Raw genomic sequence first — 21,020 nt, forward strand, 5'->3', positions numbered from 1 at the left:
ATTCTAATAACTCCTGAGGCAAATCCTGGGGCTCTAGAGGCAGTGGGTCTGGGGTGGGGGTTCCTAAAAATCTTAATTGACTTAATTATTTAAAAATGACATTACATGTATCACAACTCTTAAGTATACAGCCTGGTAGGTGTGCAAATGTACACATAGGTGAATCTTAAATCCACCTACTTTGTACTTACATATATATTTATATATACATGCACCCCTTACAAATCTTAAGTGTCCAGTTTGATGAATTTCTGCAAATACATACACCATGTAAGCACCATCCAGGTTACATACAACATATTGCTAGCTCCCCAGGAGGCTCCTTGATAGCCCTGCCCAGCCTGTTTAAGATGAGACTCTTTCAAAAAGGCTGCCACAGGATAATGCCGGATTACAAAACCTCAAGGATGATTTAAATTAATTTATATGATGACTAATTCTGATAAAGGAAGGACAGTCAATACCCTCCCCCCACAGCAAGCCCTGGTTTGACTTGGATCACACCGACTCGTTTTGCTTGTTCTAGAGCTTCAAATCCATGGATCACGCAGCACGCACGCTTCTTGTGTCTGGCCTCTGTCACTGGTTCCCACATTGGAGAGTTACCCACATTGCTACATGTGGTGGTCATAGTTCATTCCCAGTCTCCTTTTTGCTATGTAGTATTCTATTCTATACACAGTCCCCAACCTACCCCCCTAGAACCTTAACTTGTAAGAAGCAGCCCAGTGGGTGCTGATGCCCAGAGCACTTCTCTTTCATTCTGTCATTGTGGCTATGGCCGGGGATGAACTAGCTAGCAGAAGGTTGACAGGTCTTGTGGGGAGCCACTGTGACTGCTTGGTGACTTCCGGGCCACCAGAGGCACGGATGCCAATGCTGGCAGCTTCAGACGTACCGCCATGAGCCTCTTGGCTACGTTCTTGAGCTGGAAAAGCCACATGCTCCCATCATTCCCCAATGGGGACTTTTTCCAGGGCCTCCACAAGATGACTCTGTGGGTGCTGCGGGCCACCGTGGGGGCAGCAGAGGTACCTCTATTATTCGGCTGGGATTTTTCTACTACACCCTCACTGGGTGGCCAACTTTCTGTGGTATCCTTTTCTAATCAACCCAGGAGTCTCTAAGTAATCTCAGTCTCTCGGGCCTTCTGTGACTTAGGTCACCGAACCCAACAGGCAACAGGTGCACTTGTGAGATGGCTGCTCGTAATAGTGAAAACCTGGAAACCACCCCGATGCCCGTGGGCAGGCAGGAGAACTCGGGGCTTAGAGAGATGAAGCTCTGGAGCCGAACTAGGTGGGGATGCAGGAACGGGCTGCCTGAAAACTTAAGATACGACAGGAAGTTGGGAAAACAGAAAACAAATGCTATGTGTCCACTGAACCATGAAGGAGAGGCTCTGCAGAACTTCTGCTTTCTATATTCTCGTCCTGTTTGATTTGTTGTTGCTGTTTTGGAACAAGGACGTTTTCTTCCCATGGTTGAAAAATAAAAATAACAGCAAAAGTCACCTGTCCTCCTCACCCTCACAAATCAAAGTAAGTAAAAGGCAGTCACGTCTGCCACTTCCGCGGGGCTTATAGAAGCACTCTGTTGAGTTCTTCCTAAAGATGGTGGCATCTTGCCTGCATTTCTTATAACACCGCACCCTTAGTCCTAATTCAAGAAAAGTCAAGGTGGTCCGAAAACTCCAGCACTTTCCACCATGCAACCCCTGCCCATCAATCCAATAGCCCCGTGGCTAGCTGGGCTTAGGAAGGTTACCCGAGAACAGACATTTGGGGGAATGCTGGATTTAGTGATAAAAGCAGCTCGACTGGACGCCTCCATTTGGCAGACCCCAGGCTGCCCACATCCGCTGCCACACTTAATCCCCACACCACTCTATTCCCCAGATATAAGCATCATCTCCACTTCACAGAAGCAGAAACTGCAGCCGGGAGCAGAGTCCACCCCCCACCCCCCCACCCGGAGCACAGGCATGGCCAATGTGGCAGAGGGGCCTGGGACCTGGTGGGGTCCAGGGCCTGCACCTCAGGGCTGGGTCTTCCCCCCTCGGAATTTTCAGAAACCACACACAATTCATATCCAGGGTAACAAATGCTGTTAACACGGGAAACCACTTAACGGAGAGTGAGTCAACTCACTTCGGGAAGTATGAGCAGAGGCTCCTAGGGCGGCAGCACCACCTAGTGGCCACTTCCCAGAGCCACCATTCACAGCCCCATCCCTGCCTCTCCTCTCCCTGCTTCCCCCTGACAGTGTCGCCCTCTCTCCCTCCTTCCACCCACCAGAAACTTTCTAAGCCCGTCTCAGGACCTAAAGTCTGCCTTTGACACAGACATTTGGCCTGTCATCTTCTCTCCCTTGCGTCCGGCGTGCAGAGCCTAGGGCCTGCTGTAGTTGTAGTAACAAAGCTAGAGGTCAAGCACGGAGGAGTAGGAGCTGAACCAGGTTTCTCACTCTCAACTCTGCTGACATTTGGGACTAGATAATCCTTTGGGGGGGCGGGGAGAGCTGTCCTGCACATTGTCAGATGCTTAGCAGCACCCCTGGGCTCGACCCACCAGATGCCAACACACTCCCACCTGCCCACCCATTACTACAGAGAATGTCTGCAGATGCTGACAAGTGTCCTCCCGGGGCACCCCTCCCCCACCCGGCAGCTGCACCAATGAACTAACCCAGCTGGACTGAGACCCCTTCTGGATTCTGGCATCACCAGAGTGCTCACCATGGGCCACTGCCTAGAACTCCCTGGGTATCAAGGGAGCTCTTCATGCTGACAGCACCTGCCTCACTGGGCAGTTGTTTGGGAGGAAGAGTCAGGCTTAGTGAGGGTGGAGAGGCAGCTCCATGTCTCACCCTCACCAGCCAGGAGGTGGGGGTGAGGGAGGCAGGTCAGCTGCCAAAGCCCACATTCCTGCATGCTCCTGGGCCCTTCCTTCCTCACCCTGCTGCCTCCAGCACTTATTCCGTTGGCTGATTATTCAGTGATCCCAACAAGTTACAAAGAAAAAAACGTGAATAGCCCAGAATCACTCAGCCCCTCAAGGATACCGCACCACGCAGGGATAAACATGGTGGTATGGACTAAACTGCAGGATACCCCCCATTCACACAGGAAAGCCCTAACCCCCAAAGTGACTATATTTAGAGAGGTGAGAGGCTTTAAGAAGGTGATTCAGGTTAAACAAAGCCCTCCCGTGAGGCCCTGATCAAAGACCACTGGTGTCCTTATAAGAAGAGAAGACACCAGAACTCTTTCTATGCACACACAACAAGAAAGGCAATTCCAGAAACAATAAGATAGTCATCCACAAACCAGGAAGAAAGGTCTCACCAGAAACTACCCCTGATGGAACCTCCAGAACTATGAGAAAATTTCCGTGGTCCAAGCCACCCAATCTCGGGCATCCTTGTTACAGCAGCCCAAGCATGCTAAGACATACAGAAAGAACAGACATGCAAAAAGCAACACGGAAACCACCCAAACTCCATGCTGCCAAAGCTCCATGGCGGGGAGGCAAGAGTCAAGGGTTGTCCTTACAAAGTGAAGTCTCGTGACTGATATTCTCAAAGAGGATGTTGAGGGTCTGCAGCAGCTGAACGCACACATAGCGGCCGGATTTCTGCCGCAGGATGTTCAAGAAGAAAACAAACATGTTCTTCTCCAGGAAGAAGCTGGGGAGAGAATGGGAGAGCATCAGTGGTCTGCTTCTACCCAGGGAAATACAAGACATCCTTCCAGCTGTGTGTATAGCACATGGGTGTAGACTGCCCCGACCCCCAAAGGCATCTGCAGAGCAGCAGATCACACCACTAGCAAGCCCCCCCACACCCCACATATCCTCTACTCCGGCTTCCCCGCTGATGCTGTCCTCCTCCACCCTCTCTCCCCAGAATGTGAGCACCGTGCTGGGCCTGGGAAGATCTTTAGCCACTAAACGATACACAACCATCTACCGGTGCTGTGGGAAACCCGATGGGCAACTTCTCCCATCAAATACTATTCTTAGTTTTCCTTACTAGGCCTCTTTGCTTTGCTTTGGTATTTTTGCGTGTTAAACACCACCACCTGGAGTTCCCTACTAAGGGGCAAGATAATGCTATTAAAAGAGTTTTCAAATCTGCGGGGGGGTGGGGAGAACTGGAAGGGATTGAAAGGGCTGTTGGCGGGGCGGGGCAACACAGTACCCAGGTCAGCTTCTGCCTTTGTTCTGGACAGGACATCTGTCTACATGCAGCCTGGGGACATTGCCTTTGGGAGTATGTGCTGGCTTTTTTTAGTCTTGCAATGGAGACAGAACCCTCTGATGCCTTTCTTGAAAGGCAGAAAATGGTGTTTTCTCATTATGTGTTCTCCATAATGCAAACTAAAACCAGGTAATCTCTCATCTGGGATACCCAGAGCAGGTCCCTGCAGTCATGAGGGTCTTGTCATTTGGTTCTGGGGATCTGTCTCCCCTTGACTGTCAGCTGCACGGTGACAGGATCATGGGCCTCACAGTTGCTCAGTGCTGCATAACTTCTGTTTGAATTCATGAAAAGGTAAATGAATAAAGGAAAAAGAAAAACATGAACTCAAACCTTTTCTGATTTGGGGAACCTGTCTGCCTACAAATGCCATTGCACATTGATCTCTATCATTTGACCTAGTTTCTTTTAAAGATTTTATTTATTTATTCATGAGAGAGACAGAGAGAGGCAGAGACACAAAGGGAGAAGCAGGCTCCCTACAGGGAGCCTAATGCAGGACTTGATCCCAGGACCTCAGGATCACGCCCTGAGCCAAAGGCAGACACTCAACCACTGAGCCACCCAGGTGCCCTCCATTTGACCTGTTTTGTCTCCCTTTGCTTTAGGTTGAATAAATCAGTGACTCCCAAGCATCACCCAACAAGTTCATTGCAGCACCAGACCAACTTGGGAACTTGTTAAAATGTTTGGACCTAGCTCTGGCCCAGAGATAGATTCTGCAGGTCTAGTGTGAAATCCAGGAGCCTGGATTTTTATATCTCCCCCAGGAGGAGGGAGTGGGGGGGTTGGGGTTCCTTGGAAAAATGGTTCATTCTAGATCTGGGGCAGGGAAAATATAAGATGAGCCTGGAGCATCTTAGAGTACAGGGAAGTAAGGCAGTGCTCAAGAAAACCAGAAGGACAGGGGTGTGTCAAAGGGACACAGGAACCAAACCTGAAAGTGCCCCAGTGCCCAAGCTGGGGCAAATGGAGCAACAGAATAAATAACACAGATTGGATCCAAAGTATACTTTAATCCACAATACTGTTTTAATTTAGTATTAATAACACAGTATTGGATCCACAATATACTTTAACCCAAAGAGTAAAATAAACATCCACGACCCCATATTGATATAAATGACTGAATGAATGGGAGAAGAGATGAATCTTCCCCATGCAAAAGAATTTCAAAAAGCATATATAGATATGCACTACCCCCCTTCCAGAAGGTGGAGCTAAATTCCCATGCCCCAGATGGGCTAAACTGAGCAACTCTCTTTCAAAGAACAGCAGAGAGGGAAACAGCTCTATAGTAGGAAAACCTGGCAGATACCCCCTTAACTAAGTGATCACATTAACCTCACCAAACAGCAGGTGGATGTCTTCACTGCTGATTGGGTGGGATGAGAAGGGCACCACGCCTCTGTGGCATTCTTTCCCATAACCCTTGGGCTAATCATGAGAAAGGCATCACAGAAACCCAGATTGGGGGCGGGGGTGGGCATCCTACAGGACCCTTGACCAGTACTCCTCAAAACCATCAAGGTTGGGGTGCCCGGGTGGCTCAGTGGTTGAGTGTCTGCTTTCAGCTCTGGTTATAATCCTGGGGTACTGGGATGGGGCTCTGCATCAGGATCCTCATGGGGGGCCTGCTTCTCCCTCTGCCTGTGTCTCTGCCTCTGTGTTTCTCGTAAATAAAGTCTTTAAAAAAAACAAGGTCATGAAAAAAATAGAAGACTGAAAAATCTGTCACAGATCAGAGGAGGCCGGGTAGACATGACAACTAAAAGTGCTGTGGGAACCTGGATTCTGTTCCTAGAGCAGCAAGAGGGTCTTCATGGAATAACTGGCAAAATCCAAATCAAGCCCGGAGTTTACTTAACACTAATGTACCACGGTTACCTTCTGACAAACGCACCCCAGTCAGATAAGACATTGGGAACTTTCTGTACCATCTTCGTGACTTTTCTATAAATCTAAAATTATTCTAAAAGAAATGGATTAAAAGCAAATTCTCCTGGGGACCCTACTGGGGACTTAGGAATCATGGAGCCTCTAAGAGCTGAACAGTTTCTCTGAGACAACAGATGGGTTCAGAAAATCCACTCTAGGGGCACCTGGGTGGTTCAGTGGTTGAGCATCTGCCTTCGGCTAAGGGCGTGATCCTGGGGCCCTGGGATCAAGTCCCACATTGGGCTCCCTGCAAGGAGCCTGCCTCTCCCTCTGCCTGTGTCTCTGCCTCTATCTCTCATGAATAAAGACAACCTTTAAAAAAAAGAAAAAGAAAGAAAATCCACTCTAATCAAGGGGACATGTTTCTAACCTTCAACCCAAAGAGCATTCACATTTCCAAAACAGACACCAACCAACCAAGCGATTTCTTAAAGGAATCCAGCCCCATTTGCAGGCAACATCTTCTTTACTCATGTTCTTCTCTGGGGAAAAGGCCTGTGTCACAGTTTGCATTTTCCACAAATAGCTTTATCTTAGATAACCCTCCTGATGAAAACAGAGAGCGATCTGGAAAACCAGAATATCTAATAAGAAGCCAGGCTAGAAACGGAACACCTTTTTTTGTTTTAAATGGGTTTAAGTGGCCTCAATACTTACAGTTGAGATTCTTTTATATAAAAATAAAATGTTTGGTGGCTGTCATAACCCAGATCCCTCTGCACTCAGACACTGAGCAGGTCTACTGGGAAATCTATCCATGGCTTCCAGCCTTTGCTTTTTTAACTCTCCGATAGGGACATTTTTATAAATTATCATGTGCTAACAATTCTTGAGTGCCTAATCTGTACTAGGCAGTGGGCAGGAAATTTCTCTCCTTTAGAGATGAGGAGGGATGCCTGGGTGGCGCTGTCAGTTGAGAATCGAACTCTCAATTCCAACTCAGGTCACAATCTCAGGGTCATGAGACTGAGCCCTGCATTGGGCTTCATGCTGGGCATAGGGCCTGCTTACTTAAAGAGTCTCTCTGCCCCCCGACCCCTTGCTCCCCCCCCAAAAAAAAGGAAAGTGAGGCAGGCCTAAAATTGCTCATCGGGGAAGTACACAAATGAGAAGCCCCTTCACTGCTTCCCAGCTGTGCCACCCTGAGCATAAATGGCGATGCTCATGACGCAGGGCCTCCACCCAGGGGCAGCTGGGAGACTTAGATTATCTCATCAAGAGCTCAGTACTGGGCCCGCCCAGCAGTATACACAATAAATATGAGCCCTTAGTCTCTCCACAGCAAGGGCCTTTCAGTTCACTTAGAAGCGAACTTCCTAGGATGTTTTCCCCTTCCTTCAGGGAGATCATCAGATGCGACTTGGAAAATGATTCATAATGTTTTCAGATTTTTCGAGAGACACTCATTTCCCTCACTTTCCCACTGTCAGCTTACGTTTCTCCAGTGTTTCAAGGACATTTTATATAGATATACATATCTGCACAAGACCAAATTGGTGTCAAACCCTGACATCATCAGGAATGACTCATGGTATACATTTAGAAGAATATTCAAAGGAAGAAGAGTCAGAAAACAAAAAACACTGGAAACCCTTACTCAAATACTGAGCTGTCATTTTGATCTCCCCAAATCAGGATCTCAGTGATGGAACGGATGGTCTCCACTAGCAGGTTCCGGTTTTGTTCTGTGACTGTGGTGTTTTTGGTCAAAACGTGGTACAGATACCTGACAGAAAGGAAAGAACATTAAGGATTACCAACTGAAATGAAAGCCAGACTCCATGACCACTAGTGACATTTTGGGGACAGTTTGGCAGTGCTCTTTCAGATGTGATTAGCACAACCCCCATTCGTAGAAGCAGCTACTCCACATAAGAAAAGTGGCAGATGATGCTGTGAAGTGTTAACCAGAAACACACCAACCCAAATGGATAGGAGAGAATCAGGCCCTAAAGACAGCCATCCTCAAACTCCAGTGGCAAGAGAATCACCTGGAGAACTGGGTAAAGTGGGGGCTACTGAAGCCCACCTGGAGACTCAGAACCAGCAGGACTCACGGGCCTTTCGACACCCCCCAGGTGATCCTGATGCTGGTGGAGCAAGTGGAGACACATGGCCCAGGCCGAATGTCTAGCTAAAACCCTCAGCCAGGCTGATGCAGAGCTTTAGAGGGGTGGAGTTGCAGATTAGGGCCTGGACCAGTCAGTTGCTGGGGCAAAGACCTGACAGGCAATCAAGACTACCCTTGGGGGTGCCGCGGATGGGGGGGGCTCGGTTAGGCTCCTCTCCTACTTGCACACTAGCAAGTCACAGTCAGGGGACACAGCCAGTTAACGTCTGACTCTTGGTTTCAGCTCAGGTCATGATCTCAGGGTTGTGGGATCAAGCCCCACATCCAGCTCTGTGCCCAGCCTGGAGTCTGCTTAAAGACTATCTTTCCCTCTCCCTCCCTGCTGTGCTCGAATTCTCTCTCATCTTAAAACAACCCTTGAAACCCATCAAAACTGATCGGTCCATCAGACCCATCAGAACTGATAGGTCAAATGAACTGGGTGGCTTGCAGTTCAAGGCATCAACCTTCTTTGCTGGGTACAGATTGAAGTTAGGAGGGTCTGGGAGGCTAAGGCCCCGTGCTTTACCCACCAAATGTTCCTGGGAGGCCTCTGCTGCTCCAGACTTGTGCCTGCCGCAGGGGTAGAGGCAGATAGACTGAGTCCCATCCTCAGGCCTCTACTGGTGGTCAAGGCAATAGGAAGAATCACCGAGGCCAGTGCTGGGCAGTGTGGGGCCTAGTGCCTGGCCAGATGCCCTAGGAGTGCCATCTGCATGGCTCGTGAGAGCACTGTTGCAAACAACAAGACTTCATTCTTTTCTATGGCTGAGTATTATTCATTGTCTATATAGACCACATCTTCATCTGTTGATGGGCATCTGGACTCTTTCCATAATTTGGCTATTGTTGTTCTACTATTATAAACATCTGAGTGCATACATCCCTCGAAGACAACTTGAAGATGCTGATGCCCCTGCCTCCTGGCTCCCAAAAGTGCCTCCCTCCCCTTCCCTCAGAGTTTTGTTTTTTTTTTTTAAGATTTTTTAAGTAATCTCTACATCCAATGTGAGGCTGACTCACAACCCTGAGATCAAGAATCTCATGCTGTATGGCCTGTGCCAGCCAGGCATCCACTCCCTTTGAGTTAGCATTTCTGGATCTAATGTGGATGGAGCTAGAGAGTATAATGCTAAATGAAGTAAGTTGGAGAAAGACAAATACTATGTGATTTCACTCATGCGGGGTTTAAGAAACAAACACTGGTGGGAGGGAGAGAGACAAACCAAGAAACAGACTCTTAACTATAGAGAACACACCGATGGCCCCCAGGGTGGGAAGGGGATGTGAGGGGGAGGGTAAAAAGGGGGATGAGGATTAAGGAGCACACTTGTTGGGATGAGCACGGGGTATTGCATGAAAGTGATAAATCACTAGATTCTACACCTGAAATTACACTGCTAATTAACCGGAACTTACGAACTTGAAAAATATTATAAATTTAATAAATTTAAAAAGTAGCGTCTCCAGGGCCCATAGACTGACTTCAGCTGTCACGGTTTGGGAAGAAAAGGGGGACAGCAAGAGGGACGGACTCAGGAAGAATCACCTCCTGACGTTATCACCATCTTTAGTCTGGAGGTGAGGCTGGTGAGAGCAAGGCAGGGAAAGAATAGGTAGGGTCCTACTTTGAAAGTCTCTAAAAATAGGTAGGGTATAATAAATCAGGAGAACCTTGGAACCGTAAGGACTAATCCGCATTAGGGGGCTGGGTTTTATGTATTCATGTTGTTGCTGCTCGGCACATCTGAAAGACAGTTTAAGGAGTCCCTTAATCATGTAATCAATTAAAGACTGAGTGCAACGTACAACTAGAACGCCTCTCCAAATTTAGAAATCTCCACCATGTGTGCCCAAATCTACCAGCAGGGCTGCATGGGGGCGTGGAGGCCATTCCCCCCTGTGCAAAGGGGGCTCCATGGCACTGAAGCACCCTGGATGAATCGTGGGAGGACCCACCCGGGAATCTCTGCCTCCACCTCCTCTCCCGTGCCTTCTCCTCCAGAAGCTCAAAGAGCAGAGTTTTACGAATTGTGCTTCACAGGCCCCCTCCAATAAAATCCTCTTTGAGTTGCAGCTTCTAGTTTCCCACCTGAGACCCACCCCGCCCCACCCCTGCCGAAGATGACTCCTGAGCGCAGGGCCCCAAGTTTGCATTCTGAACCAGCTCCCACTGACGTTTCAGAGCCGCTGCATCACTTACACTGTGGCCATCAGTGACACTCTGCATCTGACCCACAGTATACCCCCTACCGTCCAGGACAGGCATCGTCAGCAGCATGGGGGGTGGGGGTGGAGGGGTGGAGGTGAGGAAAGGCAGATCCTCCCCACTCTGGTGTTTCCCTCTGTAGAGAGGATGGCACCCACAGCATCTCACCAACACATCCTTCACCCGGTGGGAAAGGCAGAGGCCTGGGTAAGCGGGTCTGCTCTGAAGACCCCCAAGAGGGATAGGAGAGTTTGAAATCTTTAGGACCAGCCCTGATTTCTAAATCCTGGTATCTCTCGGTGAAGCCTTCTGTGTTGAGAAGCGGGAGCTGGAATGCTGAATTAAGAATATGCAGTTGAATGAAGAGGCACCAGCCACCCACACGGGGGCAGCAGGAAGCTCCCTTAGTATGGGAGCTCCCACCTTGGGGAAGTGAAACCCACAGGGTCGTTTTGATTGAAGGTGTAGTTTCAAGACACCCACGTAAAGGAAGTAGAGCCACAAGACTTATTTCTTACAGATCCCAGAAGCTGAGGGCCAGGGGTCGTGCAATGAGCCAGAGAGGGCAGTTCTCAAGCCCTGGTCACAGGAGCAGGAGACAGCAGGGTAGCAAGCACCTGTTATTGTGAACTTTCTGTTTTACCTTGCACATTTTGACTTAGCATACATCTGGAACTCATTTTTCTGTGTATTGGGCAAGATACTGGCCAAAATTTGTTTTTTCCCCTCTGGATATCTAGTTGACTCAGCATCAATTACTGAAAAGGTCCTGAGTTCTCCAACGCACTCTAATGTCACCTCTGTCGTTTATCAGATGACTGCACATGTGGGAACTTTCTGAATGTTCTAGTTCCATTGATCTATTCATTTACCTTTGTGCTAATACCATGCTATTGCAGCGTATCATAAAACCTGCTATGTGATAATGGAAGTCCTCCAACTTTTTTCCCTTTTTTTTTCATTATTATTTTGGCTATTCTTGGCCTTTTACCTATCTGTATAAATTTAAAAATCACCTTCTCAGCTTCCACAAAAATACTTGCTAAGATTTCCTTTAAGATTGCCCTAAATCTATAGCTAAATATAGAGAGAACTGACATCCTTACAATTAGGTAACATCATGACATTTACATTTCTTTCAGTATTGGCTGTGATAGGGGTCTGGCACATCTTGTGTTAGATTTATTTGTAGGTAACTGATGTTTTTCGATGCTGCTGTAAATGGTAGTGTTTGAAATACTCATTTTCTAAATGTATGTTGTTGGTAGATGCAAATACCCACCACTACATCTCAATCTCCAAATTTCTTTGATTGTACCTGCACCTTGCTCATCTTTTCACACCCACTATGCCCTAACACACTGTTTTGGGTAATGTTTTAGAAAGGAAGAGATCCTCAATACATGTTTGCTGAAATGTACTGGGGAAAAACGCTGAATGGATTAAGGTTTAATATTTTAATGCTGCATCGAATGCCAGAGCTTTGGAAGATCAAGCAATTCAACTACCTAGAGATATTAATATAGTTCAAAACTTTCTGATTCTCAGTGTAACACATTTTAGGAAGGTTAAACACCTCAACAACAAAAGAGATGTCAATAACACCACTGCCCAGAGATGAGCGCTGCTTGGAATGTGATGTATTTCCTCGGGTCTTTTGCTTTGCTGTGGATATTCACATAGTTGAGCTCATGGGTATTTCCATGCTCCTCTTTCCCACCTCCCTCCTTCAGGTAATAAAAGAATTTTTTGTCATTGTCAACTGTTTGCAAGCATCTGTAATGGCCACATAGTATACCACTGACAAGACAAACACTGCAGTTACTCTTCTGCTGGATATTAGGAGTCCTCATTGTTTAGATGATCAACAATGTTACCGTAGCCACTTTTGTGTGTAAGACTCTGTCCTTATCTCAGATAAGTTTCCAAGGGCAGGACAGAGTTTTCTCTTACAATGATCACTGGTACAATGAAAAAATTTTCTCTCAAACTGTGTGTGTGTGTGCACATTTTTATCATCATCATCAAAGCCACTGCACTAGGCCCTCCTTTTGCTAGGTCCTTTTCTGAGTGCCTCAGATGTATTCACTCATTAAACCCTTAACAATAATCCTGCGGGGTTGATGCTTTGGGGAGCTAAGGCTCCGGGAGGCTAGGACCTGCCCAGAGTCCCGATGCAGGGGACCCAGGCAGTCTGACTCCAGACCCCTTACTTATAACCATGATAGGATAGAAAATGCAAACAACAAAGTAAATGCTGCTATTAGCCAAGCATTTGGATAAAGTTATGAATGCTTAGCATGTAAGGAAACCAAGCAGATAAACAGCAAACCAAAAAGGCATGATACATATCAGATCTCGAAGTCAGTCCTGATAACTGACCCTTACTCTATTTCTTTGGAAAACAGCCAACATCATCATATCTCCAGCACAAGCTCTGTAGGATGTAGAATCTCAGTATCAGACCCTGCACACACACGAACTCTAGAGAGAAGCTGAAGAGTCTGAAATGCCTGGAAACTAGAACACCATAGCCTGTTGCCAGTATACAAGCAACATATACAGGCTCCTCGCCAAAGACAATGGATTGTAAACAAATTCTGCCTCCACAGACCCTACTCTCTCAAGAGTCACTTATTTCACGGGTTAAACCATTACAGTCAATAATAATTACGTCCACTTCAGAGACAGATACGCTATGTTCATACAAGTTTTATGACCTATATCATAATATGCCTCCTAGGATGCTCCTACCGGAAGATCCTGAAACTTAGCCATAAGCTAAAGTGTGAGAAAGGATAAGTAGAGTGGCAGAGGCCTAAGGAGACTAGAGGTCCACTCCTCCAAAGCACACATCCCCAAATAACAATGTCTGGGGGACAGAGGGATGCAGAGCCTTTGTTTGGTCTGCTCAGCACCAGGGCAGAAACTACGCAGAGCACTCTGTATCTTGGAAACCACACTTGGTCAGTGCCCAGCCCCCTGGCCAGCAGGACAAGGAGAAGCTCCACACGGCGTGCAGAGACCAGAGGATTGGGGAAAGGTGTTGTTATAGACAGTGTTTCTCCCAATGAATCACCCCAGAAAGATGCCAAACTGGGCCAGCCAGTGAGACTGGATCTGAGATTTGAGATGCTGGCAACCACAAGAGGGTGTAGGCATGGCTTTCAGCCCTACACAAAGTCACAGCTCCAGCATGGCAGCTGGGACCAAACTGGCCAGAACAGGCCGTTGTTAAATAAAGCCTGGCCAGAACTCGCCTCTTCTGTTCATCCTCTGACAAATACTCGTTGAGCACTTATTATGTATCAGGCCCTGTGCCAGCATTAGACAAAATTCCCAGGTGAACAAGCCACCAAGGTCTCTTATGAAGCTTATGCCCAAATTGGGAAAGACAACACACGATCAAGTAAGACCATTACTGATAGCAAAAGGACATGCCCAAGAAACTCTGGCCAGCTTCCTGGGGCTCTAACCCACAGCTGGGATAAAGCTTGAAAACCCCAGAGCTTCTAACAGCTAGTCTAACTCTGGCAATGCAAAGACTGTACATGATATGTTAATTGAGCAGAACAGTGGGAATGAGAACAAGTGACATTCGGACAGTAGAGCTTCTTGCTGGCTGAAGTCACCAGGGCAATTTTTATGTAAGAACTGGTACTTCAATGATACAGCTGGACATTTGGGTGGGCAGAAAGAGGAGGGGGAGCTCCAGTGGAGAGAACAAAGATGAATACAAGTGGGCTTGTGATGTGTAACAGAGTGAAACAGGAAGCCCATCAGAGTGAGGTGGCACAAGAAACACCCCTGCATTAGGTCATCCTCACTTCCCAGGAGGCAGCAAGCAGTCCAACTGGATGCCCACTTCCTGCCAGACCCACCCTTCAAACTTCGGCTGGACCATAGCACTCCAGATTAAAAAAAAAAACCTTCATCCGCTGCCCACTATTCTCAGCCTTAGGTCCAAATTCCTTAATGTGATTTGACCTCTCCTGCCTCATGGGTCTGCTCTGGGATCCTCACTTCCCCTCCCCCATATGCACCCCCTTGCTGAATGACCGGAGCCTGTCTCTCTCCTCTAAGCTTCTCAAATGCTATATCCTCTGCCTAAAGCATCCCCCCGTCCACCCTGCTCCCTACAGCCTGGCACACCTCTCATCCTTTAGACTTCCATTCCAATGGGTGACTGCCTACCAAGGATGCTCCTGACTCCCTAGCCTGCATTAGAGGGCCCTCACCTGGGCTCCAAAACCAGCTGGATGGCAAAAGAGTCTAGAGCACTCTGTTGGAAAAAGTTGGACTTGACATAATGGGTGCCTCTGGCTCATTATAAGTGATATGGTGAATACAACATTCTAAATAAAAAAAAAAAAATCAATCTGGCAACACTATACCCTTAAAAATAATCAGTGCTATCTTAGGCAAAAGTTGACTAAACCAGGAACAGGTGAGCATCTGCCTGCTAGATATACATTCCCCTTCTCTTTGGGTAACAACTCCTGATTTTCCCATGGGAAACCTTTTTCTCATTCTCTGTCCACTAGCTTGGGAGGAGCTGATGCCACCTCGGCTCCAGTGAAGGGCCAGTCAGAGCACCCCATACCCCCTGCCACAGTGACTAGATCAGGGACAGGCATGAGATCCCAGGCTGGTCCAACTATACTGACTTCGATATTTAGAAAAGAAGCTCCCTTTTCCCCCATGGATTGCTAGACTGATACGATGTAAGCCTGCAGCCTGCTGAGAGCAACACCGACACAGAAGAAAGGAGAGACAAGAACTGGAGACACATACTGACAGCTTTGTCTGAACACCTGACCTCAGCCAAGGCTTAGCCAGGAGGGACTGCTCAGGGATCAATTCCAAATCCTTTCCATTTGGGGCATAAGGCAATTCCAGCTGGGTTTCAGTCATTTGCAACCAAGAATGTTGACCCACACACAAAGGTGATTAAGGCCACAACACAACACCAAAATAGTTCCTACTAGTCTGTGGACTCGCAGTTCCCGCTAAAGGTGCTCTAAGCAATCACACAATTCCATCAGTAAAGGTTCTGCTTGTTGGTGGGCATTTGTTAGTCAATGTTATGGCCTTGCCTCTAGTTTGACCAATAAATCACCTGGGACGTGTAGCAAATAACCTCTTACTATCTTAGCCTGCCTCAACTGAGTCTCTAACTCGACTCAGTACACAAAGACCACAGGCACACGGTTTTCCAGTATTTAGCAAAAGTAAAACCTTGTCTAACAGAAAGTTTCCTTTCCAGTTTGAAAGCTGAGAATGAATGGAAAAAAAAAAAAGAAAGCTGAGAATGTTACGAAGAATAATGTAGTTCAAAAGCAATTCAAGCTCTCTGTACTATCTTCTTGATTTTTCTTTAAATCTCAAACTGTTCTTAAAAATAAAATCTATTTTTAAAACGGGGAGGGTTCCTAGATGCTTTGCATGTCCAAAAAACTTTTTTTTTTCCAGTTCTAAATTCTTTTAATCTTTCCTCTCCACCCACACTGCCCTAGGTCAAGCCCAGAGCATATTTGTGTGACCAGGACTTTCCCAGTTTTAGCACTGAAAGTCCCATCCTGGGAAATTCCTCAGTCCCAGGCACACTGGGATGCCCTTCCTATCAGATGAAGCCCGAGCCCCATTCTACCTGCAGCCTTATTTCCTACAACCACCAACCCCACCTTGATACTCCACAAACCCCAGGATCCCCTTCTCACATCCTGCAGCCCCACACAATGGCTCCTGCTTGTCCTTGAAGACTCTGCTCTGGTGTTGCCTCCCCAAAAAAGTTGCCAGGGGTTCCTACAGGACCCTGAACCTACAGAGATCCCAGCACTTGTCACACTGTATGGTCACTGGCGTTAATGGCAGACTCCCCCTCCAGCCTGTGAACTCCCTCAGGGAACAAGCTGGTCCATACCTAAGGCCCAAGATGTTTACTATCAGAGCCAAATGAAGTACATCACAACCACCGGGGTGTGAACTAGCTGTTTAGGACATTCTTTTCCAAGTCATTTTGGGATCTGCAAAGCCCCACAGCAGTATCCCAATTGCCAGGTTCCTCAGACTATAATATGGATCAAGCTGATCTGCCTCATAGGACAGGCAGCTCGGGTTTCCAAAAGCACCCAACCTAAACAATATACCTGGGCAGTTCCAGATACTTCAAAGGCATCTGACAACCTTTACCATTCCCTGGCTGGCTGGAGGGTGAGGATGCCCCATCCGGCAGAAAGACTCAACTGAGTTGAAAGTCTTCCCAAACTGACTTAGGAGGCAGTTTCACTCAGAAAGACCTGTGCACGGGGTGCAAGCGCTGAAGTCAGAGCCTGGCTTTGACCGTTTCAGTTGTTGTCACCTTGTGGCCAAGTAATTTAACCTCTCTGAACCTTAGTTTCCACTTCTATAAAATGGAAAACAATAACAGTTCCTATAACTCACAGACTTGTGAGGACTAAAGGAAATAACACACAGGAAGTCCTTAATAAGTACATGGCACACACATGTGTGCTTATGTACACACACACACATGCATTCAATAATTACTAAAGTACTTTACGAGGACTGGAGGCAGGCAAAGAGCTAGGTGAAAGCCTACAGGTGCCAAGATGCTGGCAGGAGGCCTAACCTCCTTTAGATAACCATCCTTCCCCATCTCAGCCACATCCACCTACTCTCTAAATTCCCGAAATCCTTCTGCCTCTCCCTTTCCAGTCCAGCTGCCCTCCCTTTTAGGATTTCTGGCTTCCCTAAACACCCCCATCCTGTCCTGTGCCTCTGTCCTCCCCATGTCCTCTCTCGTCACCCCCTTAAAACCATTCCTTACTACATACTGATTCTTCCTGCCCTCTACTCTGAGACCCACAAACATCTGTGAAACGCCTGCTCTGTGCCAGAAAAGACACAGCTAAGGAGCAGAGCACCGCAACCCTTGGCCAAATGAGAAGCCCCAACTAACTTCCCTCCCACCAATCCTCTCCTTGGGCCTTTGTCTCCCTTCTGCTCCCTGCCTTCCCCTTTTTTCCTTCCCATTAGTAATCTTGGGAGCTCCCTCTGGAAACCAGCCTATGTCTTCCCGTAAGCAAAAGATTGCCTACTCCCCACCCAACTGCCACCCCACATACTAGATTGCCCCCCTCCCCGAAGTCATTCCCTCCCCCAAAGTCTCTCTTTTCCATCGCCTCTCTCCCCACCCCTCCAAAAAAAAAAAAAAAAAAAAAATCCTAGGTTTGTGTGCATGCTCTGCACCCGTCCCCAATTCATTCATTTTTTTTTCTACCTTTTTTTTTTGGTAGCCACTGAGCTCCTACTGTGTGCCAGGCCCAGGGCCAGATGTTGGAAATACAGCTTTGAGCAAAACAAGTAGTCTCTGCTCTCCCGGAAGGACCAGTTTAGGAGCAGACAGAAAAGGAGTGGAAACAGAGTAAAAGCAGATAGTGGAGACGGGCACTGCATGAAATCAAGGCGAAGATACGACGGAAAGGAGCTGGGGTGGGGAAGCACTTTAGGTGAGGTGGTCTAGGAAGCCCTCACCTATAGCTTTGATAAACACAGCTACCCCCGTGTTGGCCACCTGCTGCATAAGAGACACTGGATCAATCTCTTTCTGCGCAGGACGTCGTTAAATCCTTGCACGATCCAGATCCACATCCTCCCCGTCTGCTGATGGGGACCAGAGGCTCAAGGAAGTGAAGTAACTTGTCCAAGGTCACACGGCCACTGAGCGGGTAGGAGGGGGGCGGTTTGAATGCGGGTCTGCCCGCCAGGCTTGCTCTGTGCCCTCCTGCTTCCCAGAACCGCGTGGGCCACCTGCCCTCCCTTGGAATTCTACTTCTGATAGTCCCCTCCTTAGACTCCCCAGGAAGGGAAGGGGAGGGGGGTAAAAAATAAAATTAAAAAAATAAAAAATAAAAAGTTTCAACGCTGCCCTTCATTGAGCACTTTTGTAAGTGCTGCCAGTTTCACGTGCATTCCTTTATCCTACCCTCCAAGCAATCAGAGGGGAGCAGCTGTTGTCACTAATATCCAGTTTGCAACTGAAGAAGCCGAGGCCTAAATTCACACGCTGGGATTCGAACCCAGATCTGCCTGCCTCCCAGGTCCAGGTCTCTGACCCCTCAGCTGTTCAGCCTGAGAAGTACCACCACCACCCACCGAAGTCTGCATCCGTCAGCTGGAGTCTCGTCCCCTTAACTTTAACGATGGGGAAACTGAGGCTCGGAGGAGCTAAGCCACTTGCCCAAGGTCACACGGCGAGGCGCGGCGGTGTCAGGATTCGAACCCAGGCGCCCGGGCTCCCCGCCGCCGCGCCACCCCTCCCGGGCCGTGCCTCTCCGTCCTCCACTTCGCGGCGCCCCCATCCCCACGTGCAGCCCCGCGGGGCCTGCCCGCCCCCCCCCCCGCTCCGGAGCCCCCAACACACTCACTTGAGATGGTCCAAGGAGTGGATGTTGCGGGAAGACTTGCCATGGCCCCCGCCCACCCAGCTCCGCGAGCGGCCAAACATGTCGGCGGCCCCGACCCGGTGCCCGCCTCACGGCCTCATGCCCGAGCGGCCGGGCGCCCGCAGCGGCAGCACAAGCGGAGGAGGCAGCGGCGGAGGTGGTAGAGGGACCGCCAACCACCTTCCTCCCCGGCCCACAGCTCCGCACTGACATTCAGCCGGAACCGGCCGTTCGACCGCCGCGCTTTACGGCCGCTGCCACGAGGAACGCTGGGAAATGCAGTTCGCCCGCGAGGCCACTGCCTACAGGACTCCGCGAACGGACTACAAGGCCCGGCGTGCATCGCGCAACTGCGGGCCGGCGGCCTTGGAAACGGAGGCGGAGCTAGAGGAGGAGGAGAGCCCGCAGTATCGGATGGTGGGCGGGAATGGGGGAACCTGTGCCCGCAGCCCTGAGTAGGGAACCCGAGAAGACGGGTGCTTCAAAGTAACCGCAGTGCTCACAATCGTTAGCTTGCATGATGAGGCTGAGCATAGCTATTGCATGGCGTAGACCGTGTGCCACCGTCCTGAGCGCTCTACATATACTGATATTTAATGCTAACAACTTTGGCAAATTGAACACCAATAAAAAAATAAATTTATAAATAAAATAAAAAAATAATAATAATGCTAACAACCAAGCCACGGGGTGGGTACTATCATCCGGGGAAACTGAATCACAAAGAGGTTGATTTACCTTGCCCTAGGTCACGAACCTACTAAGTATGTAGTTCGAACCCTGGCCCCTCATTTTATGCGCCCCCCCCCCCCCGTAAACCAATCTGTAGCAAATCGGTGATGGTCTTGATTGTCCCTACAGCCTTTTTCTTCTTCCACGTCAACTTAAAAAATAGATTTTTTTTTTTGAAAGGCAATCAGGCAACAAAACTGAACGTCCTGTGCTTTCAGAGGGTTTCTCTAGGCTTCACCCTAATTCCAAGCAATTCCCAAAACTATCACATAAAAGGGGGGGGAAGGAGAAGAAGAACCACAAGTCCCCACTTGAGCCGAGAAAATGTGTCTAAATTTCTGTCCTGGAGTAGGAGCGAGAAGCTCCCTGGAGGAGGCAAGACTGCCCTGTTCACCATTCATTCATTCATTCATTTGTGTCTACACCACACAGTTAGTTATCTAAGTCCCACAGTGCCCCACTAACCGTGCTCAGAGTTGGGCTAAGGGCCCATGTTGTCCCCACTGCCTATGGCACAAACTACCTGTCCCTCTGGCACATCAGAGGTGCTCAACAAATATTGGTAGAGTGGATGAGTGATGGAATGAAGATCCGTTTCATCCTCAGCAGTTGGAGAATTAATGGTCTGCTCTGTAATTCATCTAAAGGGGCAATGAGGGGAGCTTAGGTGGCTCAACTGGTTAATTGCCTTTGGCTCAGATTGTGATCCCAGGGTCCTTGGTTCAAGCCCTGCATCAGGCTCTTTGTTCAATGGGCAGTCTGTTTCTCCCTCTCACTTTTTGACAAATTATTCAAACGTTTATAAAAAAAAAAAAAGTGCGCTCTCTCAAATAAATAAGCAAATCACATCTTTAAAATAAGGGGCAAGGAGACAGTCATGGAGAAATAACGGGCGGGTCTGCTCTCCAAACACATGCGGACCTAGCATTTTCCAGGGATCTTCCTTTTCTCTGGGCCTGGATTTCTTCACCTGTAAAAAGGAATAACACAGTACCCTGCCGCACCTAGCTGCAATTAAGCAATGTATGTAAAGCATCCAGCTCAGCATGACCTGAGATTTCAAGGTCCTTTGCAGCGCCTGGTTGGCTCCATCAGCAAAGCATGCCACTCTTGATGTTGAGGTTGTGAGATCTAGCCCCACCTTGGGTGTAGCGATTACTTAAAATCCTTAAAAATAAATAAATACATACATACATAAATACATACATAAATAAAGGTCTGTTAAACTGCTCTGGAAGGCGCTTTGTGGAAGATCCGTCCCCTGAAGGATACGCAGGGGTTGCTCATGAAAAGGGGAATCAGCGAGTGCAAGACTCATTTTTTT

At 48.3% G+C, this 21,020-nt stretch overlaps 1 protein-coding gene across 9 annotated transcripts in view; it reads right to left on the reverse strand.

The window, feature by feature from the left end:
- CLEC16A (C-type lectin domain containing 16A) overlaps positions 1 to 19,289 on the reverse strand; it is a 196,139-nt gene extending 176,850 nt beyond the window's left edge. For 6 of the 9 annotated variants that reach the window (XR_012000645.1, XR_012000644.1, XM_072753855.1 and 3 more), the window contains exons 1-3: positions 18,947 to 19,213; positions 7,796 to 7,924; positions 3,554 to 3,687 (exon numbers count right to left, since the gene is read on the reverse strand). Coding sequence is in view for 7 of the 9 variants with exons in the window: in XM_072753855.1 (XP_072609956.1) it covers positions 3,554 to 3,687; positions 7,796 to 7,924; positions 18,947 to 19,026 (343 nt within the window). In the remaining 2 variants the exon portion in view is untranslated. Of the gene's footprint in view, positions 1 to 3,553; positions 3,688 to 7,795; positions 7,925 to 18,946 lie in introns of all 9 variants that reach the window. The other 3 variants (XM_072753856.1, XM_072753854.1, XM_072753853.1) reach the window with 3 other exon arrangements.
- Between the last annotated feature and the right edge of the window lie 1,731 nt (positions 19,290 to 21,020).

The sequence above is a fragment of the Vulpes vulpes genome, chromosome 3 (genome assembly GCF_048418805.1).
Source record: "Vulpes vulpes isolate BD-2025 chromosome 3, VulVul3, whole genome shotgun sequence".
NCBI classification, from domain to species: Eukaryota; Metazoa; Chordata; class Mammalia; order Carnivora; family Canidae; genus Vulpes; species Vulpes vulpes.